The 23,832-nt window shown below is 39.3% G+C and overlaps 1 protein-coding gene across 1 annotated transcript in view; it reads left to right on the top strand.

The window, feature by feature from the left end:
• Positions 1-23,832, top strand: part of edil3a (EGF like and discoidin domains 3a) — an 83,433-nt gene that overhangs the window by 10,373 nt on the left and 49,228 nt on the right. The window contains exon 2 of the mRNA XM_088291861.1: positions 20,437-20,565. Coding sequence (XP_088147987.1) covers positions 20,437-20,565 — 129 coding nt within the window. The remainder of the gene's footprint in view (positions 1-20,436; positions 20,566-23,832) is intronic.

Below are 23,832 nucleotides of genomic sequence, written 5' to 3'. Positions count from 1 at the left end.
TTAATAGGTTTTCAATGTGGCAGATTCTTGTATTAAATTCCCTCAACCAGTCACACTTAATAAGCCTGAAACACATTCTGCTTTTTGCCATTCAGGTACAAATCAAAGTATTAAAAAGACCGAATGGGATAGTTAACCAAAAGCCACTGCTGTTATTGGCTACCTGTTGAGGTCATCATGTTAATATAAATCCCTTTGTCTACTTCATAAGTAAATGTCATCTGACGTTAGCAAGCTCAAAACTGCACTTTGTATTGGGGTTAGAGAGCTTTTTTCATTAGACAGTGTCAGTATATGGGTGGTTCTCAGAAAACGTGGTCCAGGAGTGTGACATGAGACCCCAAAAATAAACTTGATCAAAAACCAGGTCAAAAGGATATATGCTATAAATCAAACGTCCCTTGAGTGTGCACTGAATAAATAAAGATAGTTCACTCACCTCTTTGTTCGCAAGGGATTGGTGAATGTCGTGGTCTACTCCATATTAAAAACTTGAGCAACAATTAAAGCCCTCAAATAAAGTTACCTCGCTACCTTCATATAAAGATATCGAGTTGGTACAAATGACCAATTGTATGTTAAAACTAACTCTGAACGGTGAACAATGACCGTCATTTATGCTGAGTTACTTAAGATGTACGGTAGACACCAACATCGTAAAATATGAAACGCCTGCAGCAGAATTGTGCGGTACTCTGTTTTCTTCCCACGTTCCAAAGACATGCATGGTAGGTTGATTGAACATTCTAAAATTGTCCCTAGGTATGAGTGTGAGTGCTGATGGTTGTTAATCTTTGTGTGGCCTGCAATTGGCTGGCAGGGCAGGGTGTACCCCGCGTATTGTCCGGATACAGCTGGAATAGGCTCCAGCACTCCTGCGACCCCTGTGAGGAAAAGGGGCTAAGATAATGCGGGGGGGGGGGGACACATCCTATTTTCCTAATCATACATTCTGCGAGTATCCCAGAAAGTGGCGTTCACCTGTCAACTTTAAAACCGTCTGATTTCGGTGACATTATTGGCACGTTATTCTTTTTTTCCCCCATTGAGACTGAAAGAATGGATAGGTGCACAATAAATATTTACACTTGTTTCATCATATTATGTGTTGTGTTTCATCATATTATGTGTTGTGGAAAGTTGTCAAGCTTAGTATAGCCACTTGGTTAAAGTAAAATATCAGATGTCAAATCTTTTTTTTGTGTGCATACTGAAACGTATTTGTTGATCAGTACACGGTCAGCTTGCTAACAAGATCAGGTTGCAAAGTGATGGTCCACCTGCTAAATGCTAACATTTGTTTTTAAATTGTGAAGCTTGAACAACATACATTTCTAACATAACATCTGAAGCGTTTTTTGGAGGGTGAATTAAAGCCTCAAAGGCACCTTATGGTGATATAGATTCACATAGCAACCTCATCGTTTACTTTTGGAAAAGCATTTGTGGTGGTCTTAGATGGTTTAATGAAATACTTCTTTCAAAGCCTGCCGTAAGTTTCAGCAGGACATAGAGAGAAGAATACCTCAGGCTGGGGAGGAGAATGATTCTACATCCTTGATGGCTGCGGTTTGTGGCTTTGTGGCCTCAGAACTTGTTTTCATGACAGTCGTTCTCCACTGAGTACTTGTGTGAGACAGTTTTTGAGGTAAGGATGACACTAGAGGTGATCGCCTAACACAGTGATCAAAGCTTAACAATGAATATGTGAACTGATTGGGTGGGTGCTTTAGTAAAATCTCGACATATCCGGAGCATTAGTTTTAGTTTATGGTGGTTGAAGCAGTACCTATTCTTAGTTTATTAGCATGTCTTAGTCCAAGCAGAAAATTGCATTGAGAAATCTGGTTTGGTGTCGAATTTCTTCAATCACTTGTGTATAATTGCTATGTGGGCAGCAGACCACTGATTGGTCAATAAGTTATACCAGTTCATTAAGGCAACAAATCATTCAATCTCAGTTCTGGAGGAACACGTACGCTCCCAGAATGATGATTAAATTAAGTTACATGGCTAGCACAAGCTAAGCCCATTTTGGATGGGGACGGTGTAAGTGATGATGCATATCATCTTATAACTGATCATGTTTCAAATACATACATCATTAGTGGCCAGTAATTGTCATTTAAATAAACATTTAAAGGAACGACATCTGAGCTGTCTTCGACTTTGACTTTATTTTTAATGAAGACCTGGTTGTCTTTTTCAAAAGCTCCTTAATGGCCACCGTGTTCTCTGTCATCAATGATTCATTCACCTTTTTCAGAAGCTGCCCTTTTTAACCTGACCCTGTCTCTTATGACGTCACCTTTTTTTTTTAATTCATTGTAGGTCCTACACTTGACTTTTAATCAAGCTGCTCTTCACATTGTTTCTTATCCGAAGACATGTAGACCAAAATAAATGTTATCCATATTTTAGTCTTCACCAGTAACTCTCTCTCCTTCTTTAAACCAAAGCAAGCACATTCCTCCCGAGCCATTACATCCAATTACGAAGACAGAGTTTCGCCCCTCCTGCTTCTTCTCACACTAACAATGTGGAATACATGGAAGCATGTCAGGGATTTTTCTTCTATTCTTTAGTGTGGGAAATCACAATACACGTTTGGCAAGGAAACAAAGACAGACTGTTTTTCAAGTTTGGACTCTTTGCCCTTTGACGAGCTACGCTCACAATTGAAAAACTCACTTGTTCAGAGTTTTTGTTTAAAGGTTTTGCGAATAGTAAATAAAAAAAAACATCTCTTGGCAGACTTTTTCATGCATATATAATGTATGTACTAGCAGAAACTGGAGGTATCCAGATGACATTTCAGAACCTCCTTGAACCTGATTAACTCATTTACTGCCATTGACGGCTAAAGATCTCAAATATCCATTTTTTTTTTTAATTTGGCTGGTAGCGAATGAGTTCAGAAGATAGCATGCAGTCAATCTTAAATGTCCATGAATAAAATACAGTGGGAGGAGTTGCGTGGCATTTTATGCAAGAGTTTAACTCTGGCTTCTGGTCATCTTCTGTTTGCCCTGTTGTCAAGTTACATGTTGCTGCTTCTTAAACAAACGTTTTTGTATCTTGATGTACTGGATGTCTTGAGTTGTCTGAGGATCAATCAGCCACATCGTGCAACTCCAGCTACAAACATCAGAGATTGCATTTTATTGACATTTGTCAGAATGTTGTCAATGTTTCCGTTTGTGTATTCTTGACGTTATCTTCTGTAGGATTTTGTATGTGCAATCAATACTAGTCCAAATAGATGCACTGTATTGTTCACAAATGGTCTGGAAGTTTAAGGAGGACTTACAAAACATTCGAGAACATGAATAGGTTTGTCTTTGTCGCTTGAGTACATTACGGCACGTTTGCTCTGAGTGTCTACCAGTTGTTTTTCTCATTCTTTTTCTTGAAGTACCGTACATGCCACACACGCACACACACGTGATGTATTGTCTTTGTATTTGCACTATGCTACATACACCACATCCTTTCAAGTCAGATCAAATAGTTCTGATCAAAACAACAATAAGATGCTGGGCTTGGCCGACAGCAATCAATGCCTAGTACGTCTGAGTTGCAGTTCTGCGGTTTGTTGTTGAAATCTATGCTCTGGCCTTTTTTGTGAAAAATGCTTCTTTGGGTTTTTCTCTGGGTACTACAGCTTTCTAATACATTTACTTTTAATTTTAAGGCCAATGCTGATGATGGGGATGGCGTACTGTACTAGTGGGGCAATGGAATCCTCCAGAAAGAGTCTGCATTGTTGGTACTTGAATCATTGACTGTGCCTTTATATGTCTGTCAACTGGCAGAAAAATGGATGACATTTTTTTTAAGTGCTTGTTAAAAGCTGAGAATGTTTCAGGGATCACGTTACCCTTGAAATCGTCTCTGTTGATTTGGCTGGATGAAGTGGTAGCATTTTAGATGGCGTTGATAAAAATGGATATTGGGCTTCATTCACTTGGTTCAGAGAAGCATCAACAATGTCTTTCTAATTATTGTGGGTATCGTTTGCGTGTGTGAGTCATTTCACAGTCAGCCACCCACTCCAAACCAAGAATGTTTAATGTTAATAAGCACTGCCATAATGGAACAAACACCTCTAAGGGTGACATTATGTGGGAGATGGATGCGCACTGAGCATCTGTTGGGATTTGAATTGTTTACGTGTGGGGGGGTGGGGTGCGTGTGTGTGTGTGTGTGTGTTAGTTCTGGACATAAAAGTGACAATTGCAATATGGCACATGCACTCATTGCCATATGTGCATCATTGCAGTTAACTAAAGATGCAGATTCATTTAGACACAATATAATGATTCAAATCAACCTGTAAATTCAATGAATAAAACATTCATTCTGTTTTTCCCTATTTTCTTTTTTACATCATTCAGTGGAGCTATTGCTGCCTTGTGAGGACAAGCTGAAAAGACATGGATTAATTTTTATTCCATAGTGCAGGCCATTCAATTAGTCTGCGCCTGAGTAATATTACAGACTAAAAGAGTACAGGCAGATGCCGAACTATGTCGTCACAATCAATAGATGATATTGAATTTTTAACATGACCTTCTTTAGGATCGTGTACCATTTATTTTCATTCCAAGGCTGCAGCTAACTTTCATTTATAATTGATATTGGAGCTGAAAAGTCAGACATGAAACATGTCAAAGTAAAACCTAAATCAGTACATACAGTCTTGTTTGGAAAATGTAGATAATTCCAGTTAATTGCTTCAAACTATGTTATCCTGCTTAAATTTTTCAACAATACTAAATTCAGCGGTGCCGTAAAATACAAGTATGCAACTTGTGTTCTTGGTGTTCGGCCAATCGTTGACAGATTTTTCGGTTTGTCATGCAAGCAAAAACTTGAGATTTGATGAGCAGTGTATGGTGAGAGTGTACTCAGTTCACAACAAGCAGCAGTTTGGCAGAGAGTAACCAACTCTTTGAAAAAGAGGCCCCAATCTGATTAGCGCCACCCCCATTTGAAATTTACCGGTGAAATTGACAACTGTTTCAAAGAACATTTGGTATCAGGAGCATGATGGGACAGACAAAATTAAATAAATAAAAATATATGTTGACACTTTATTTGAATGTGGGTTCATGAGACGTCATGACGTGACACCTGTCATGAACATGAATGAATCCTTACGACAGACGTCATTAAGTGCCATGCGGTAAATTATGTCACTTTTGCTGCAAAGTTGACATTACGATGACAAAGACACCTTCAATTTAATTTACCAAATGACACTTAATGACATCTGTCATAAGGATTCATTCATGTTCGTGACAAGTGTCATGCCATGATTATTACAGTCTAATAAACTCACATTCAAATAAAATGTTACCAAATATAAATTGCTGCGCGGCACGACGGCCTCACAGTGCAGACGTAGTGGATTTGAGTCCAACTCCCACTTTCCTGTGTGGAGTTTGCATGCTCTGCCTGTGCCTGTGTGGGTTTCCTCCGGGTACTCCGGTTTCCTTCCACGTTCCAAAAACATGCATGGTAGGTTAATTGAACACTCTAAATTGTTCCTCAGTATGAGGGTGAGAGCGGATGGTTGTTCGTCTATGTGTGCCCTGGGATTGGCTGGCAACCGGTTCCGGGTATACTCCCCGCTTACTGCCCGAAGACAGCTGGAATAGGCTCCATGACCCTTGTATGGAGAAGCATAACAGACATGGACAATGGATGGATATATTCTTGCATCCGTTGGGCAATATACATAAGGTTGGGTTATGATATGACCGAGAATCGTGACCAGCTGTGAGCGTATTTCCTCAGTGAGATGTGGCGGAAATGTGCATGACAGCAGCCAGTTAGTGTCGACCCTTTCCTCCTTTACTTTGGATTGCAAGTAGAAGTAAATAGACAGTGATAATAATAAGTTACAGGTGTTAAAATGTTCGCTGGGCATCCATGACTTATCATGATCCTTCGGAGATGATGCGATTTTGATGAAACAAAGCAAAGCAATGCGGAGTAAATGAACATCAAGAACCGCTCAAGTGATGATGTGGAAAGCATGAAAACACAAGCGGAGATTGAGCAGCCGTCCTACGTAAACATTAGCAGTTTAACCGCTACTAACTAGCCGTGTAGCCAACGGACCAAAACAACAATTAAGCGTTGTCTTTTGATCATGCAGATTTACAAGTAACAATGATGTTCATTAACACCGTATGAGGATAATAATTGTAAAATGTTGATGTACTCTCTGGTTTTCTTACTTGTCTGTACAGATGCTGTTAAACTGGCAATTTAAAAACAATGGAAAGAGTGATATGGGGCGAAGATGAAGAGATAGATATGGATAAAATTGTTTCCATTAATTTATCTTCAGGAATCACTGCACATGAAAGCAGAGCTATTTAGGTGTTCAAAGTAGATTAGATTTTTGGAATTGGTAAAAGACATACTTTGACACACTTCCTCAATTGGCTCACTCGTCAGCAAGAAATTTGTGAAACTCTGACAAAAGTTTTACTGCTTTAGATTCAGAACAAGAGAGAATTGACAGACACAAACAGGATTTGTCAGCCTCAGTGAGTGCTGTCTGGGCTGCCAGCATTAGCAGTGACAGCCGACTGTCAGTCTTCATGCCACACTGCTAAATAAGGCTACAATCCATTACCCGGATTGTTTTTGACATTGCCATGTGCTGACTGCCTATGAAGATGCAAGCGAAAAGCTTTATGGCGTCAAGTGTATATCATAGTGACTACAATCTAGTAACCAGCTTCATCACTTCAATCCCAACTACAGTAAAACCCTGAAAGTTGAATAGACCTGTAGTTCGTTTTACTTTTATCGCAGAGTTAGTTCATTGTCAGTCCACCCGGCCTCTGGTTATGGAAAATTCAGTTTTGTGTTAATGGAAATCAGGCATGTGAGTAGTCAGTCAGTAGACCCGATTAATTAATCCGTAATTTTTGTTGTTGTTGTTGATTAATCAATCAGATTATTTCCATTTCCGTTTCCATTACTATATTATAAAACAGGATCGTAATTCAAATTGACTGGGTAGAAATTGCACAAACTTAAAGTCATTGTAACTTAGTCGCGGGTTTAATCTGTATCGTGTCAAAAATTAGAAATGTTGATCATTGCTTTCCACAGGAATAGAATTTGTTTGCAAATGTTTTAAAGTATTTTGATTTAACGTTAATGCATGATTAATCTGATTTCATGGAGAATTGCTCAAATCAGAGACTTTATCATTGAAAACTTAAAATGATGAGGTTTTGGACAATTTTAAATCGATTAGATGTCGATTCATCTTTGCACCTCTGTGATGTGACTCACATCTTTCCTTTCTCTCTCCGTTTTATTATTAACGTCAAATAGTGATTATTTTGATGTTACCGTGTTACTTGAACACTGCCTGTACAGTTGATTAAGGTGACAATAAGACTCTGGAGCAATTATTTCCCGTGGTCATGATTGATTTAGATATATAGTAGATTCTTATTAGAATTGAGGCATCAATGAACAGGTTATGGTAGACTTTAAAAGATCCAAGAGTTTCAAATTGTGTCTGTTAAACAGCCCAAACCATTGCAACAAGTGTCTTTAAACCCCTGCACGTTTTATTACATGCATGTGTTTCTTATCCACATCATCAAGCCCAGTGATGACGTGCAAATGTCCCATTTTGTCGGGTTTTGTATCATGTACCCTGCACACAGCCCCTCCTATCTCCACGGAACACATTGGAAGACATATCAGCGCCATGCCGGACCGAGTGGCTGGTCCCATTTTGATTATGGATGTTGTTACTGCCTTCTGGCTATCAGTCAGATTAAACCAATATGTCCCAGGATGGACTCTTATCATGTTTCAAAAAGAAAATAAGGACTACTCGTTGAATTAATTCATCTCCTCCTTTTGTTTCATTTATTTATTGAGCAGAGTGTATGTTCATGTGCTTTGCACAATTGAGCTCTCCGTAATATGTCTAACCTTTACTTGATCAACCTTCGAGGAAATAAGATGCCAAACAGGCTCATTATAGTTTTGAAATATTATAGTTACGTTTTATTTAATTCTGAGTTTTGATTTTTTAATTTTGTTAGTGTGAATTGCTTTTCGGGTTTTATTAGTTTTCGTTTATTCAAAAACACTTAGTTTTAGTGTTTTTTTTTGTGTGCTTTAGTTGTGTGCAAGATTAAAAACATGCCATGGTAAGTATTGTGTGGGATATAATTCAACAAAAATATTTTAAAACATTTATAATACAGGGTAGAGTTATAGTTTTAACAGTACACAGACTTAGTGCGGTGCATGCCACTTCTAAAGATAGATTCAAGCATGCGCCCTAATTATAATAAAGCTACGATGCTTTGTGTGCCGAGTTGCCAACATCCAATGTGGATTTGTGACTTGAATTATTGTTGAGAGGCATTAAAACTGGTTTTGTAATGAATTCTTTTTTTTTATATTGTATTTTTTTCTCATATATATTAACCATAAAAGGAAAGGGTCAGGTCTTAGGTGGAGGTTCAAGAAGAGGAGGACCCCAATGCAGGGAAGTGAGTAACTTAATGGTGTATTTAATTTGAAAAACTAAAAACGCAAACAACGGAATCAAAAATAGTTCAAAATATCAAGGATCAAAGTAACAAACAACACTAGTACAACTTAACTTGGCAAGGGCAGAAGGATAACTGACATAGACTCTTACATGGACACTGACATCGAGAGGGACAATGCACTGACAAGAACTAAACGTGAACAGGGAACTAAATACAAACAAATTAACGAGACAACGAGGAGCACCTGGACAAGACACAAAGTGTTGGAAGGAGCTGATTGGGGCTTGGGTAAACGAACACAGGTGGACACAATAAACTTGATGAGACCCACCAAACAAGGAAAAAAGATGAAACTAAATCTTAAACCAAAAACAACCAAGACAGTACATGACAGTCAGGACTTTTTACCTTGCGATGCGATTCGGGCTGAATTTATGTCATATGAAGGCTATTTTTTTATTGGCTGCTGTTTGATGACGTAACTTCTGTGCAACAAACATTCACAGCACTACAACTCCCAGAAGACTGTTTGATCTTCTCATCTGTGTATTTCACACGTAGGCCTTCAGTGAAGTCCTGCTTAGTCCGACTTGAATGAATCCCCCTCCTCATGCCATCATTAATGACACCACAGCTTGACAAATAATATGCAGAAACACACTTATACAGTACTGAGCGAATGTTGGCTGACCTAGCTTCCCTTAAAAAGGCCGTCTTGAAATTGACCTCGCATGTGTATCCGCAATTAAATCCACACTTTTCCTTCCTTCGGCCATTGTGCTTTAAAAAAAGCAAAAATATATTTTAGATTTTCGAACGGTCACCAGTTATGACTTTCTGGAGTGATGATTCAGCATTGTGCTGCCCACTCGCGAGTGAGTATGCAATCATAAAACACATTCATCACCTTCAGCGTAAGCAGCGAGAAGGGCCCCAACACTCACACAGAAGAGACACCCGCACAATTATATCTGAAGGCCTCGTACGAATAGTGCGTGCTACAGGTATTGGGAAACTTGCCTGGCAACACAAGCTAGCTGAATTCTGATTGGATACAATCTCTCACCTAGAAATACATAAGGACATAATATGACGTCAATGTGACGAATTTGATATATTTTTTTCTTGATTATGTTAGGCCAGAAGAGAAGGCCTTGAAGACCGACCACTGCCTAAATGTACCCCCCCTGAACGTAATATTTTTTAGCTACTAGATGAATTTCAAATAATGTGAAATAAGTCATGCGGTACGCTCATCATGGAAAAATGTCGATTTCAAGCCAAATGATAAGTCCTCTGTGTGAAAATGTACGCGCTTGTGTTTCGCCACTTAAACGGTCGGATAAAGAGATTAAGCACACATGTATTTATCTCTCCTCAGTCTTTCTATCTACGCGTGGGTGTGACTAAGTCATTTGCACTGCGAGGTGCGTTTATATTTGTTTCATCTTCACAAGCATGTACAGTAGCTGCGCAATATTGCTTGTGTGCGTCGTCTTGACCCCTATAGTGTCAGGCTCGCTGGTAGGCAAGGTAGCGGGGAGGACCCAAAGATGCGGGGAAGCCAAGGCAAGGGTAACTTGAAGGGAGTTTAATTAACAAAACAAACAAAGGCAAACAAGGGACTTGGAAACAAATAAACGAAACGACGAGGACGAACAAAACACGACGGGACAGAACTAAACGGGACTATGAAACAGGAACAGTGACAAGTAACATGAGCTGTGAACTAGGAACGTGAACGAGAACTTGGGAACGAGCAATCGGGACGAACGCGGATAGAGGATGTAGAGGGAGTAGACAAGGCAAGGGCAGTGATGTCCGCAAATGGGGCAATGCACCGACGCCGAACCGTCGGCACGGGGTGCTTAAATAGTCCGATGATTAGAGGAGCAGATGGGAGTCAGGTGTGAGGCTAATGGGGAACCGGTGTGTGGCTGGTGGGTGCGTCTCCTCAGCTGGACGAGACAGGGCGGGAACAAGCGCTGAAGGAGACGCCCCCCACTCAGCTGACAAAAACAAACAACACATGGCCTGGTGCGTGACAATAACAGCTAAAACCTGACATGCTCGACACGGGTCATGACATATAGAAAAAGAAGAGCGGAAATGTCAGCGAGAAAACTACACTAAAGAAACTGGTGATTATTTTTTTCTGGGAAAATACAAATAGGAGCCTTCTGCTGCAGCTTTTGGCTCCTCCACACACCTTCAATTCAAGCATACTCTCAAATTTAAAGAGCTGCTTAAGACTCTCTGTCTGTCCCAGTGACATCTACTTGACTCGCGTTCTCTATGAGATTTCAACTGCTCAGACAAATGCGATGGAATTAAAATGTTCGTTATCCGAAGATACAAGTAGATCACCCAGATTGGATTACATGGAATACATGTTATTAAAGCCCATAGAGAACATTATGTGCCACATGCTTGCTGATTTTTTTGTTCGTCATGAGGAGTAATGCTACTCTATTGGCGTCTGAATGCAATTGGAATTTTCTGCAGTGGGGTAAAGAGGTATAGAAGATGGATGATGACATTAATAACCGCATATTCGGATCAATGATGGCTTTATGTGTCCCTAAATGTATTTTTTTTATCCTGATTTAAACAAACAAACAAAAAAAAAATACAATGTAAAGCGGTGATGTGGATATGGATATTTTCATATTTTTACTTTTAAGTTTGACCTATTTACCATGCATTGCAATGTTTTGGTTTATGTTGTATTTATTTCATCTATATATTTCCTAATTAGTATTAAATACTCTAGGTGGAAACATGGACCTTAGTTTGAATCCTACTTTACTTATACAAGCAAGGTTGTATTACCGTATTTTTTGGACTATAAGGCACATCGGAGTTCTATTATTTGGAAATTTCCATATATAGGCTATATGAATTATAAGGCTCACTGGGTTCTAAGGCACACATAAAGGGAAACCAGTACAGCAAATAAGTCAAACTTCATTCCACTTCCATTCGTAAATTAAATGGAGCTCTCCCGCGGGTTTTGGCTCACCACCCCATCAGTGATGGTAATACTTTCTGTCATCCCATTGGTCAGCCTCCCTTGTTCTTCCACACGAGCGTCCAGTTTTCTGGCCCATTTTGGGGCAATTTTAAAAGTGATGATGGAGATAGAGGTCTGCGGCAATGATTGTAGACGAGCCAAATCTTAGCCACTGTGCTGGAGTGATGCCTAGCCAGTAAGCTCGTGTGCCACAGGGGTTAATCTGACATTGCTCCAGAATGATGGATACATATTAGTCCAAGGCCTCCAACCAGGACATCGGATAATTGCTTGGTGTAAGTGGGGGGGATGGGCAGTTTGGCAGAATTCTTAACCTGGCAGGAAGCAGGTGTGGCCTTCTTTTTAAACTATGCGTGTTCTCAGATTGCTTGCAAACTGTTACTACCCATATGTGAGTGCATATTGCAATTAATGTTGGCTCAGTAGTAGTCAGATCAGTGCATACTGTAAGATAGCAGAGACGCTGAATTTTCCTTCTTCATTCCTCCCACCTTGCGCTCTTCGCAGCAGCAGATGGCGAGGAACCAACTTCAGCAGGTGGGAGATTTTTTTATGCTTGATAACAGGATTTCCATTGATTTGTGTCTTGTGGGCACGCACACTGTGTCTTACAGTGAGTTTGAAAGTCTCAGCTGAGCTTCGTCCTTCCTTCATTGACTTACCACTTATTCTGTTCCATTTAATATTGTACAATAATCTGTCCCAACAATATTTTGTCGGCTACGTTGTTTTCCTCGTCATTGGTGTGCTAAAGTTGTTTTACAATCCAGAAATAAAACCAAACCAACAAGTTCAATAACTTATAACCTCAGTTATCATTTATTCATGTTTCTCCAGAGCATGATGCTTTACCTCCTAAAATGCAGCTCATTATCTCGACTGAGCAAGAACATGTTTCTTTTGGAGTTTCTGTCTTAAGGAAGCAATTATGCAGAAACTCCCTCTGTTATAATGCATATAAAACAAATTAAAGGAAGCACATCCATTGGTACATATTGATTACGCTAAGCACATAATACTATCTTTTGTTTAGTTTCACTATTTTTAAATATTTTAATGTCAGAATTTTTAACATTTGCTCATACTTGACTCTTACAAATATATGAAATACAACCTAAGACGTTGCCATTGATATTTTTTTTTGTGACTCTTGAACTATTTACCAAAAATACATTAGTACATTGATACACGAGTTTCATTTTGTCCAAGAGCATGCCCCTGACTCAAATAAATTTTACTTCAATCATCTTTCCCCATTGAAATTAATGAAATGTCATGATTCTGTTCTAGCCTTCACCTCAAAACGCAAAAGTCATGTGCTTTTACAAATGAAAATACCACTCCATAATATTGTACTAAATAAAAACATACAACAACAACATAATTTAAAATAATGTAAATAATGAAACAGTTTGCTGATGACTTGACCATAATACAGTCACACAGACAAATGAAGTTCGCTCAACTACTTTAAGTTACTCATTACTTTTAGTCATAGATGGGATAGGATAAAGAACACATTCCTGTGAGCATTACTATATTATCCAGTCTACGTGTGTTGTGCCTCTGTTTGTGTTCAAATATACACGATAACATGTTAATATTTGTTAGCCTGTCTACAGTGTTTCCAATTATGTGTTAGCATTAAGCTAGCAGATTTAAAGTTCTTTTTAATAGACTTTCAATTCAGTATGTTTTATAATTCGTTTGACAGTAAATATTAACTAGGCATGGCATTAAACAGCTTGAAACCTCTTTTTTTGAAAAAATGTGTAGTATCTGCCGCAAGGCTGCTCGAATACGCGCTGTGTTGAATTCACCACTACCGGACAGCAAACCTATTAGCCGGGTCACTCTTATTGCAAGGTATCACTGTTTAACATTCTGATCTCGATTGGGACTTTGTTTTCAAATTTGGACAAATTAATTATTAAGAATAAACACGTGTTATTTTTAGTCTGATATGATTCAATATTACAAGCAATGGCTAAGGTTTCCTCATTTCACATGACATGCAGAATGAGAAGTGCAGCCGGTGAAACAATTATCAGACTTCATATCGACCTAAATTAGGTCTGACTGGTGACCACTGACCTGGAACTGGACTTGAGAAAATAGGACAGTATGATGAGGAAAGTCACACATGAGACCGCACAGCTTGTCATTGCTCATGACACAATTTTGCATATTGTCTGATTTGATGCATCTAATCTGCATATTCTCCTCCTTTTGTCTCAGTAAAAAAAATATTCTCCAAAACAGAGTACTTGGTATTTTCCTAAGGCACTTTTGTACCTGAGTCCTTCAACAGTGCGCATGCATCATCTTCTGCCATTCAAACCGCATTCGCATTTGCATCGAAATCCGAGTGTAGCGGGATGAAAATGTGCTTCGTTTGCTAAACGTAGCTCTCATTTTGTTGTCAATCTAGAGCAATACAACTGATAAATTGGCTCTATTTCATCTGGCTGAGCTACCGATGGAACTTTTCTTTATGTTAGAATGCCTACTCACCATCTGACAAATAGAAAATTCCTTACCACTGTGACCCACTTTGAATTTAGCTGCAAAACTTGGGAGGGGAAAAAAATGGCTTTGCGGAATGCGACACGAGTACAATGAGAACAAATGCCCCTTATCTTTTTTCTGTTGAATTCACAGAGTTAGTTTCATAAATGAATTCAGTGTGGCTACTGAATGCAGTCAAATTTTGCACGAAAAAACTAAAACTGTATTGGAAAAATGAAACCCATCTTGGGTTCATAAAATGTGATTATGAAATATCCTAGTCTTCCATTATGTATCAAGAGCCTCTACTGTTCCAAATGTCCCTCTGCTGTATCTGGGCAGTGTAACTTATTACATGCTCTGATGGGTGCTAATCTGATGCGTAATAGCATCTTGGCAAAAAATAAGAATCCATTCTAGAAAAGAACACAGTGTGAGTCATTTACCTACTTATTCATCTAAAAGCTGAAATTCTGCTTTCTAAAATACTGTTAAAATGTGTTCTTTTGTCTTTCATCATCATTTCATACATGTATTGTATTTCATATAGTATCATGAAGTCGCTAGAACAGCCAACCTATGAAAAAAATTGTGATATATGGTATCCTCATTTGAAAAATTAAGTGATTGAAGCTGTAAATTATTGGACTGCGATTAGCATTTCTTTTTAATTTGCAGTATGTTGTAATCCTGATTTATTTGAATGAAAAAAAAATCATTATAATTGATGTTATTATCAACAATTTTCTATTGCTCACAATCATAATCAAGAAAAAACACCTTATTTCGAGGAGACCTTTAAGGGTGGCGCTGTGACATTTTGGTGACATTTAGTCTCTGACAAGACGTCCAGAAAGATGTCGATCTTCAATGTGAACCTTGGCTTTCATTACTGTTTGACATATCCCGAGCCATTTTGCCTCTGCGTGGTTCTTAATCCGTTCGACTCTAAGTGCATTTGTCCGACTTTGTCAAATGTTGAAGCACTGAAATAACAAAATGGCAAGAGCACAAATGGTACTGGAGACGCCTCCAACTTGTGCACTTTGCAGCCCCTGCTGGGAGTACTGAAGTCTTTTTGGTGCTGCGGTGCCAACATTAGTCAATGGAGGTGAAGGATAGGTTCAGTGACCAAGAGCTCCACAACGGCCCATGTGTAATGTAAGGCGTGGTTGAACAACATTCGACACAATCAGTCCATGTCGCATTTGACTGAGATGAGTCCTGCTGATCTGACAATGGAAGTGCGTGTTTCATAATTGTTGTTACGGTCAGGGAAATTTAAGCCATGTGAGACACACTTTGTCGAGCATTAGGTTAAACACACTGCTTGTGTATTTGATCCTCTAGCTCCACAACTTGACCTATTTCACTAGGATCAGGAGAAAAGCAGCCATCCAGACGGTCATTTGATGTCTGGCCGCTCTGTGACCCCCATCGTAATGATATAAATTTACAGGAATTAAAACAGGGATTATAGGAACAGAACATCGTCTTAACAGAGCTTCATTCATCATTAGTGAAGCTGAAGCACCTTTTTGGGGACTTTTACAATAAGTTTTGAAAAAAACCAATTGGATGCGCGTGATGTTGTAGATCAGTAGTTTTTGTAGCAATTATACCACCCTTAATTAAACCTTCTGCCACCATGTAAAACATCAGTCAGATGCCTGATGAAAGAAGGACATAGTAAACAACAAAAAAAGATAAATATGTGTTTGTGTTGGGAAACATAATAGTTGAAGTGGTTGTTCACAATGATCTCAGTTGTACTGAATCAATTGGTGATGATGTATTTTGGAAGCAATTGGGGCAAAATGGAAGGAGCATTTGATTTTGTCTCTGCCGTCAAAGCCGAGCAAGAAATCAGGGAAGCTGAATTTCATAAATGCGACTTTTTTAGTTGGATATTTCTCCAGGCTGTATTATTTTGTGCTAAATGACACGAAATTAAACCAAGTGCGGGTCTAAAAATATATATATAAAAACGGATCAATTGACAATTATCACGTACAGTAGATTTTTTTTTTTTTAATTGGCTATTACCAGGTCAAAAATATTACTATCGGAAGTTCAATAGCTCACTTTAAAGTGTAGCATTTTTAATAGAATTAATGTATAGCTGAGAGATAGAGTCCCGTGTAATTGGATTAGCAATTCAGTTATTAGGAATAAGCACATATCCATAAAAACTGTCAGCTAAGATTTAGGTGCACAAAATCCATAGCTTTGAACCTGAAGGCGTCTTGTGGCAGATCTCCAAAAGGAAACAAATATTACTTTCCTGCGTTAAAACACCAGACATGTTTCGCCGCCTGATTGATTGAACTTTCTTTGCAGCCATGAAAAGAAATCACGACGCTCCTGCTGGACTGTGCGCCAACTCGCATCAATCACAGGGCGAGCGATGACTCGAGCACCTGACATTCAGACAGGAAAAATGCCGCCTTTTGCCTGCAGACATGCACCCCACAGTCAGAATCACACAACGAAAACAGAGCAGCGAACGGAGTGATACTTTTGACATCCTGTGGAGATGTACTGAGACGACATACGTGGCTCCAAAGTTGCTTGTTTTAGAGGCAGGGTTATCTGTTGCCCGCTTTTAGGTAGTCCATCACTTCTACATCCCCCGTTTGGAACAATGATTCATGAAGCTTAATTTCTCCATCTTGAGACATTCTTTTATCATACTTATAAGACTTAAAAGCATTTCAAAATTTGTATTTGCTTTCCTTGCCACTGTACAGCAGGATTGTAGTGCATTTCATTGACCACGTGATGACGCCATGGAGCAAATGAAGCACCAAGAAGCTTTGAACCATGAGCAAATCAGTTGGCTTCATTGCTTCATGGATCTTCATTTGGCCTTTTTAGCAATGAAACATCTTCCTTGTGTTTTGATGAACACTTTGGCCTACTATGCTACTGTAATGTTCTTTCTATAATCATCCTTGCGGACCTACGGAGGCGTCATTAGTGACCCGCGTCTGGCAAAATAACAGCGCAAAATACCATAAAGAGAACATATCTGTTGATTACAATTACTGGCCAAAACAGGAAAACACTGACGCAAGTGAACTTTTGTGTCTTTCCAATCATGGAAAATTGGTGTAGGCTTTCTTGTCACGACAACCATTGAATGGTGTCTGAAATTTGTTCTCTGACATTTTGGGGTGAGACACTTTTTTTATTATCAATGTTGGACTGTTGACTGCATGAGAGCTATGGAGTTACTTGACTTTAAAATGATATTTATTCTCATCTGCTATCCAGATTTTAAAAGATAAACAGTTGAAGTAGGTCATTTCTATGAATACCGAGTAGAAAGGAGTTGAATTATTGAGAGTATATTGTTCAGTTTTTTTTTAAATCTGTATTTTTTTTTTTTCATATTTTCTTGACTTTTTGGCTCATTTTGCCATCCAGTTCCATAAATCAAAGCTGAGTCTTTTTAAAAAAAAGAATGCCTTTAATGATTTTCTTTTTTTAAACCTTCAAGCCTCTGCCATTCAGAGCACAATGTCTCAGTATCTGTCAGACCGCAACACCCCCTCCCACTCTCCAACACTTTTCCCATTTTTTTCTGCTTTATGCATTCTCCATTAGCGGGGTGTCAGCACGCTTTGGTGCCACTATAGATCGGCACGTCAAAACATCCCACAAACCTGTCACCCGGACTCCCTCAACAGGCCGAGCCTCTGTCAAGGCTCTTACACATTGTTCTGCTCAGCTGATTTGCTGCCACTCTCATTATTAGTGATACAGGTTCTCACTTGGAAATGGCACCAGTTTGAAGGGATTACCTTGTTTGTAATTCCCGTTTAGAGGCTAATTCGTGCAGAACGATAATCTGTTTCATTCTTTTTTTCCTGATTGCTTGTATTTATTTATTTTGTCATTTATATGTAGACTTGGAGAAAAAAAATGTTGTGTGTTTTGGTGAGTCATTGACAGAATTGTTACAAGGTGTTTTACATGATGAGCGCTTTAAGCGGGCCAGTATGCAAACGTACGGAGTCTCCGCACGGCTCCCTTTCAGCTTCTAGCGTGGCGGGATTTTTTTGTTATACCAAGACTTTTCTTGGACTTGGTCATACTCATTAAACTCCTTCAGTAATTTGGCTTCCTCAAATAAAAACAATAATAATAAAAAAAAAAAGATTTTGCCCGTTATGACTTGATGTTCCTTGACGTATCTTGATGTATCTGTAGCTATACAGTCCTTGTACGCTATGTTGTTTTTTATGTCATATCGGCCTGATGTCTACAGAATTTAAGCTCGAGTTACTCGTTGACACATTGTCAGTACGTCAAGCTTTCTTCCATGTCTTCCAAAGCCTTGCCCTGCTCTGTGTAGTTTACTTTTCAGCTTCATGGCCCAAATCCCGCTCCTCACGTGACTATGCCAATGCAATGGACTATATGCACAGAAGCTCTTGACAAAGTCCCGGTGGAAAATATGAGGACGTACTAGCTTCCGGCTTCCGTTTTTTCCACGCTACGGCGGGATGCCATCTGGAGGAAAAATAACTTCATTATTTAAAATTGTCTTAAAATGTTCTCTATTCCAGAGCCCGCCCTCCACCCTCCGGCCACAACCTAGTTATCGGTCCGGCCTTGACCGTCCGGCCTTAAAAATTGTCGACCCCCGACCCCGTGCATGACGCCGCCACGGGAGAGATGCTAACGGCAGAGGTTTATTTTAAGATTATTGTTTGTGTAAGAAGCGTCATGAGACAGCAGCGTGCGTTCATCAGTGCCTTTATATCATGATTCTGACAACACGTAACTCACGCCTCCCACCTGCTCCTAGGGTTGGGTTATAACTTCTGTCATAAACCAAATAGTTTCTTTTTCTTTTTGAAGTTCGGCCAGCCTCGGAGCAGTTATTTAACTCAGTATTTCATGTATGAGAGAGCTGCCATTTGCATCCCATTGATTTATAAAACTAATAACCCAGCCTCAAGACCTTGTCATAAAGCACATGGTGCACGTTTACATGGGCGGCAATATACCGTAGCTCAGAGCTATGCCATTGAAGCTGATTCATGTGTCATACGCTCTGGTTTTAATAAGTTGTAAAAGTCTCAGAGTCTTGATCATCACCATTAGCGATAAGAGGGGAGCGGGGTTGTTAATGAATAATTATCACTCTCAACCAGCGTTATTAATCTTCAGCCTTTCCTTTTGAAATGAAATGTTTCCTTTTGTTTCTAACTCAAACTACAGATGATTAAATTCTTCCTAGTGTTTGCGACACTGAAAATGCTGAATTGAAACAATGGTAGCGCTAAATTTGGAACTGCATTGTATTATTTTATTATATGTTTTTTCGAATGATGAATCCATTAAAAATTTGTATGTGACCCATTAAAGCCAGCTCCTGCTTTTACACTTGAAAGCACCCTAAATGTTGAACTGATCAAATATTAAGACCTAATTGTGCTGCTGATCTGCAGAAGTGACGAATAGAGACACGCACACACACAAAAAAAAACAAGCAAATCAGGACAGTGTTAGTGGTGAAAATAATGCTTTTGGCATTGTAGGATTTGTTTCATCTCTATTGGATGTTGTTTTTTTAATCTATTGGGAAAAGCTTCCCATTACCAGCTTCTGCCTTACATTGACCGCATTGCACCCCCCTCGTGCGTCTGTGTGTGAACCGCAACCACACACACCACAACCAGACGCACGCACACACCCGCAAGAGTGACTGGTGACGGCGATGCTATTGAAATATGTCAATCATTTATATTTAGAACTCTAACCTTTATAATTTGTTCAATAAACAACCATAAACCTGCTTTTGAGAAATCTCAAATTGAATTTGCTTTTAGTGACCAGTTTTGCAGATGAGCTGGGGGTCGGGGCAGGAATCAAATTCACAAATTTGCTGAATTAGTCCATAGCCCTGGCACAAAAATGACGAAGTGGCTTTTTTTAGGGTGAAGACTACTTTCTTTTACCAAATTGGCGGATGACTCTGGGTGTCGGAGACTGTCGCTGGCACGAAAATCAAGTTACACCCATTTTTGGGTTGAGCACACAGTTGCCAGCCTACCAAAATAGGGCCCCATATATACCACTGTTCGTTTCTTTTTTTCAGTACTTCTTGCTGTGCTCCAACAAGGAGCTGGACCTCAAAGTTCAGAACAGGTGTTTGATCCATGAATGTGGTTCATTTACAATTGGTATGAACAGTGTGGACCTAAAATATGTTCACATTGCAAGACGTAGCCACTGAGCTTTCGGTAGTGTGTTGCGATGTCATCAGCAGATTCCGACAGAGATACAGAAATACTGCAATGCTTTTTTTGTTTCTGTTTTTGCATTTAGGGCCTTGCCACCCAAACCCCTGCCACAACAGAGGGGCGTGTGAGATCAGTGAGACCTACAGGGGGGACACCTTCATTGGATATGTCTGCAAGTGTCCTCCTGGCTTCAGTGGTGTTCACTGCCAACACAGTAAGTTGCAGCCCAACTTTTTGTTGACAAATAAACATATCAAGACACATTTAACCTTTGCCAAAAATGTTTAGTCAATATTGTATGAACAAAAAACATTTTGACACTTTATATCAGGGGTGTCAAGCTCATCTTTGTGGACGGGTCACGTCGTAGTTATGGTTTCCCTCTGAAGGCCGTTGTGAGTGAACTCATAAATGTATGATCACCTTACGTTATCACATGCACACAACAAATTGATGGAAAGCCAGTTTCGAAATCAGAAGCCAGTAAGTAATTGTTTGTTCAACAATTCTTCATTTTATTTTAAAAGGGGAGGATTTGTTACAAATAAATAGCAATAACGCATATGTCAATGTTGTTAAAAGTGAAGAAAATGTGCTAGCATCAGGAAGTTGACGCAGGTGATTTGCCCGTCGCGGGCCACATAAAATGAGATGGTGAGCCAGATCTGGCCCCCAGGCCTTGAGTTTGACACCTGCACTCTACATCATTTAATCAGCCTTTTTTTTTCCAGAGCATGATCATTGCAGGTGTCCCTGTAACATGCCCGCTTACTCCATTACACTAATAATGCTGTTCCTCGAAGTGATACGCTGATATCAGATGAGTTGTTTGCTAACATGTAATCTCGTTTTTATTAAAAGACATAACACAAAGGGAAATGGAAAAAGTCAGCATATCAATATCACATTATTATATTTGTGTCCAGCCAAAACAGTGCGCTGCTGGCAAGCATTGGCATCATAATTCAGTTATTGTTTCCTTTTAAGCCCTCAGGGTTGCGGGAAGCTGATTTGAAATGGGCTGAATGCACTAATGTCTGCCAATTTTCCTCACAGTCATCACAGTTCAATGCGAGAAAATGAGTGAGCGAAAGAAAGAGAGATTGACAATTGTTCATCTGGAGAGACAAATAATCAAATTAAATGATAAACAGACATAAATAATTGCTACTTTCCAATGGCAGTCTGACTTAACGCCGAGAAAAATTATCATCTCACACACCTTGAACTGGAGACGACACAAGATTATTGGATTCAGGTTTTTGAAGTATTTTAATACATCATTGTTTGGAAATAAAGAATGCTGAACATTTTAAATCAATTGAAACTGAATGAATAGATTGCAATCATAAACTTGAATCAACATTTTGGCATTCTTGATAACATACGCGTCAGCAAATTAAATCACTCTTTCAGAGTGAATGACAGGAGGGAAATAAAATTCACTTTGGATATGCATCAAGTGCAAAAGTTAACTGTACAATGTCAAATCAGTAATATCCTCCAAGTTTTAAACAGCAAGATGTGATTGGATGAGTGAGTCATGGGGTGGCGCCTGTGGAAGGAAAAAGAGGATTGCGAGCCAGAAATGCAAAAAAAAAAATCTTTGGCGGAAATAAATTATTTTTACAAAAGAGAAGTCATTGATTAATCACTGCTTGTCTCTCGTTCATTATATACCCGACTGGAAATTGTCTTCAAGATAGACTTGCATATGTTGCAAGTGATAATGATAGAAATATGTTTTTTTTGTGAAATATAGCCACACACTCGACTAGCTGGTGCAGCCTCTAGTGTATCTCCATGGAATAGTCTTGTGTTTAATACGATAGGGTTATATGTTCGGTATCAGGCAATGAATACGCCTTAGAAGCACTCATAGTTAAACGAAAGACAAATACGGCGTTTTAAAAGCAGTTGCTCGGACTATCCGAGCTTTAGCACACCATCGTCTGGCTTTTACCGCATTTGCTTTACTGCTCTGTCAGAGCCAAATCCAATTTCACACCTTTGAACATCATCCTTAATACGTGCATTACACATCCTGCTTGTTAGAGCTGCTTTATGAAGCTCTGCTGCAAATGTGTCACACGTGGACAAGAAGAATAACTACAAGTGCTTGGAGTTTCCTAAATGGACTGTATTGTAGTTCAAGGCTTGAAATATAATTTCTTTTTTGAAGAGTATTTTTTTTTCCGATTCAATGGCTTCATTTGAGGTGAGAGTTTGTAATTTGGAAGAGAACACTCAAACGCCACACTGCAAGGCCAGAGCCGGAATCTAACCCTGCAACTCTGTATTTTGAGGCCATCGTGTCGGCCACCATGCAACAATTGAACATATTATAATTCAAGTATCCTCTCATCTGAAATTCGATTAAATCATCAAATATTCAGATCAAATACATTTTTGCTTGATTGCCCATGTACCTTTTTTAGTTTTCTCGTATTGAGAGACACCAATGTCTTTGACAGTTCTACATTTAAAATGTTGATGTCCCATTTATGGTATTCTCTGAATTTAATGACAGGTTAAAATTTCTGTATATTTGCTTCCAGGTCGAAAGCTTTATAAATTTCCATTTACTCAATCGTCCCGATATGTTTTCAGTAATTCCATCACCTGACAGCCCATTACCTAACATTGTGCTTTAGTATTAAATGAGTGTTTCCAAGCTTAATTGGCCATCCCAACTCAAGGTTGGCATTAGTGTGACTGATTTTATTGTTTCAGGCTTCATTCTCACAATCGTTCAGCGTTTGTAAAAGTGTTTCGTGAACCACCACGACAACTGAGCCACCCCACTAATATTGGGAAAGGAGTCAAACATCGTAATGAACTGTCACAGGGGAAAGATAGCAACCTATTGCCTCACTTGTCATGGGATGCCAAATCATTTTAAGGGTGCGTGCTCTAAGTTTATCAAGGACAAATGAAGGATAGAACTATTTTTCCCCGGCAAGTGTGTTATTTTTCCTCCTCTAGCCACAAACTGTAAGTCACGCTCAACATGGCAGTGGCCTGTTGAACAAAAGAGATGAACTGCGCCGCCTGAATTGCTGATGGTTGTCGTTTTGATGGCGGGCGCTGACTACGGACTTTTTGCCATTCCTCTTGCAACACGGCGGTCGGGGAAAACTGATAAGGACTAAATGTAGGAAACGTGAATAAGACAGACAGCGTATTTTGTTCATCGACAGTCGTTATCTCGGCTCTTGCCACAGGACAAGCGGTCCGACTTAAATCTGCTGTGCGCCATGACTTTTAATCAATTCCCTTGCCACAGATCACAGGCTACCTTTCATCAAACTGTGCTGATGCACCTGTAGTTTTTTTCTCTTTAAATTCATTTATATCCTCAATAATGTTCGCCGCACTGCTGACATCTTGCCTTGACTTGAATTTTAAATCCGGTAAAAGCCAGTGAAATTAACTTTCTGCTCACATTGTGCATGGTAAGATAGTCATAAGCATGTTAATG

This window comes from Idiotropiscis lumnitzeri, chromosome 1, assembly GCF_059441095.1.
Source record: "Idiotropiscis lumnitzeri isolate Australia: NSW breed Sydney's pygmy pipehorse chromosome 1, RoL_Ilum_1.0, whole genome shotgun sequence".
NCBI lineage: Eukaryota > Metazoa > Chordata > Actinopteri > Syngnathiformes > Syngnathidae > Idiotropiscis > Idiotropiscis lumnitzeri.
Note: the sequence above shows the minus strand (reverse complement) of the source record. Positions and strands in the feature narration are given on the sequence as shown.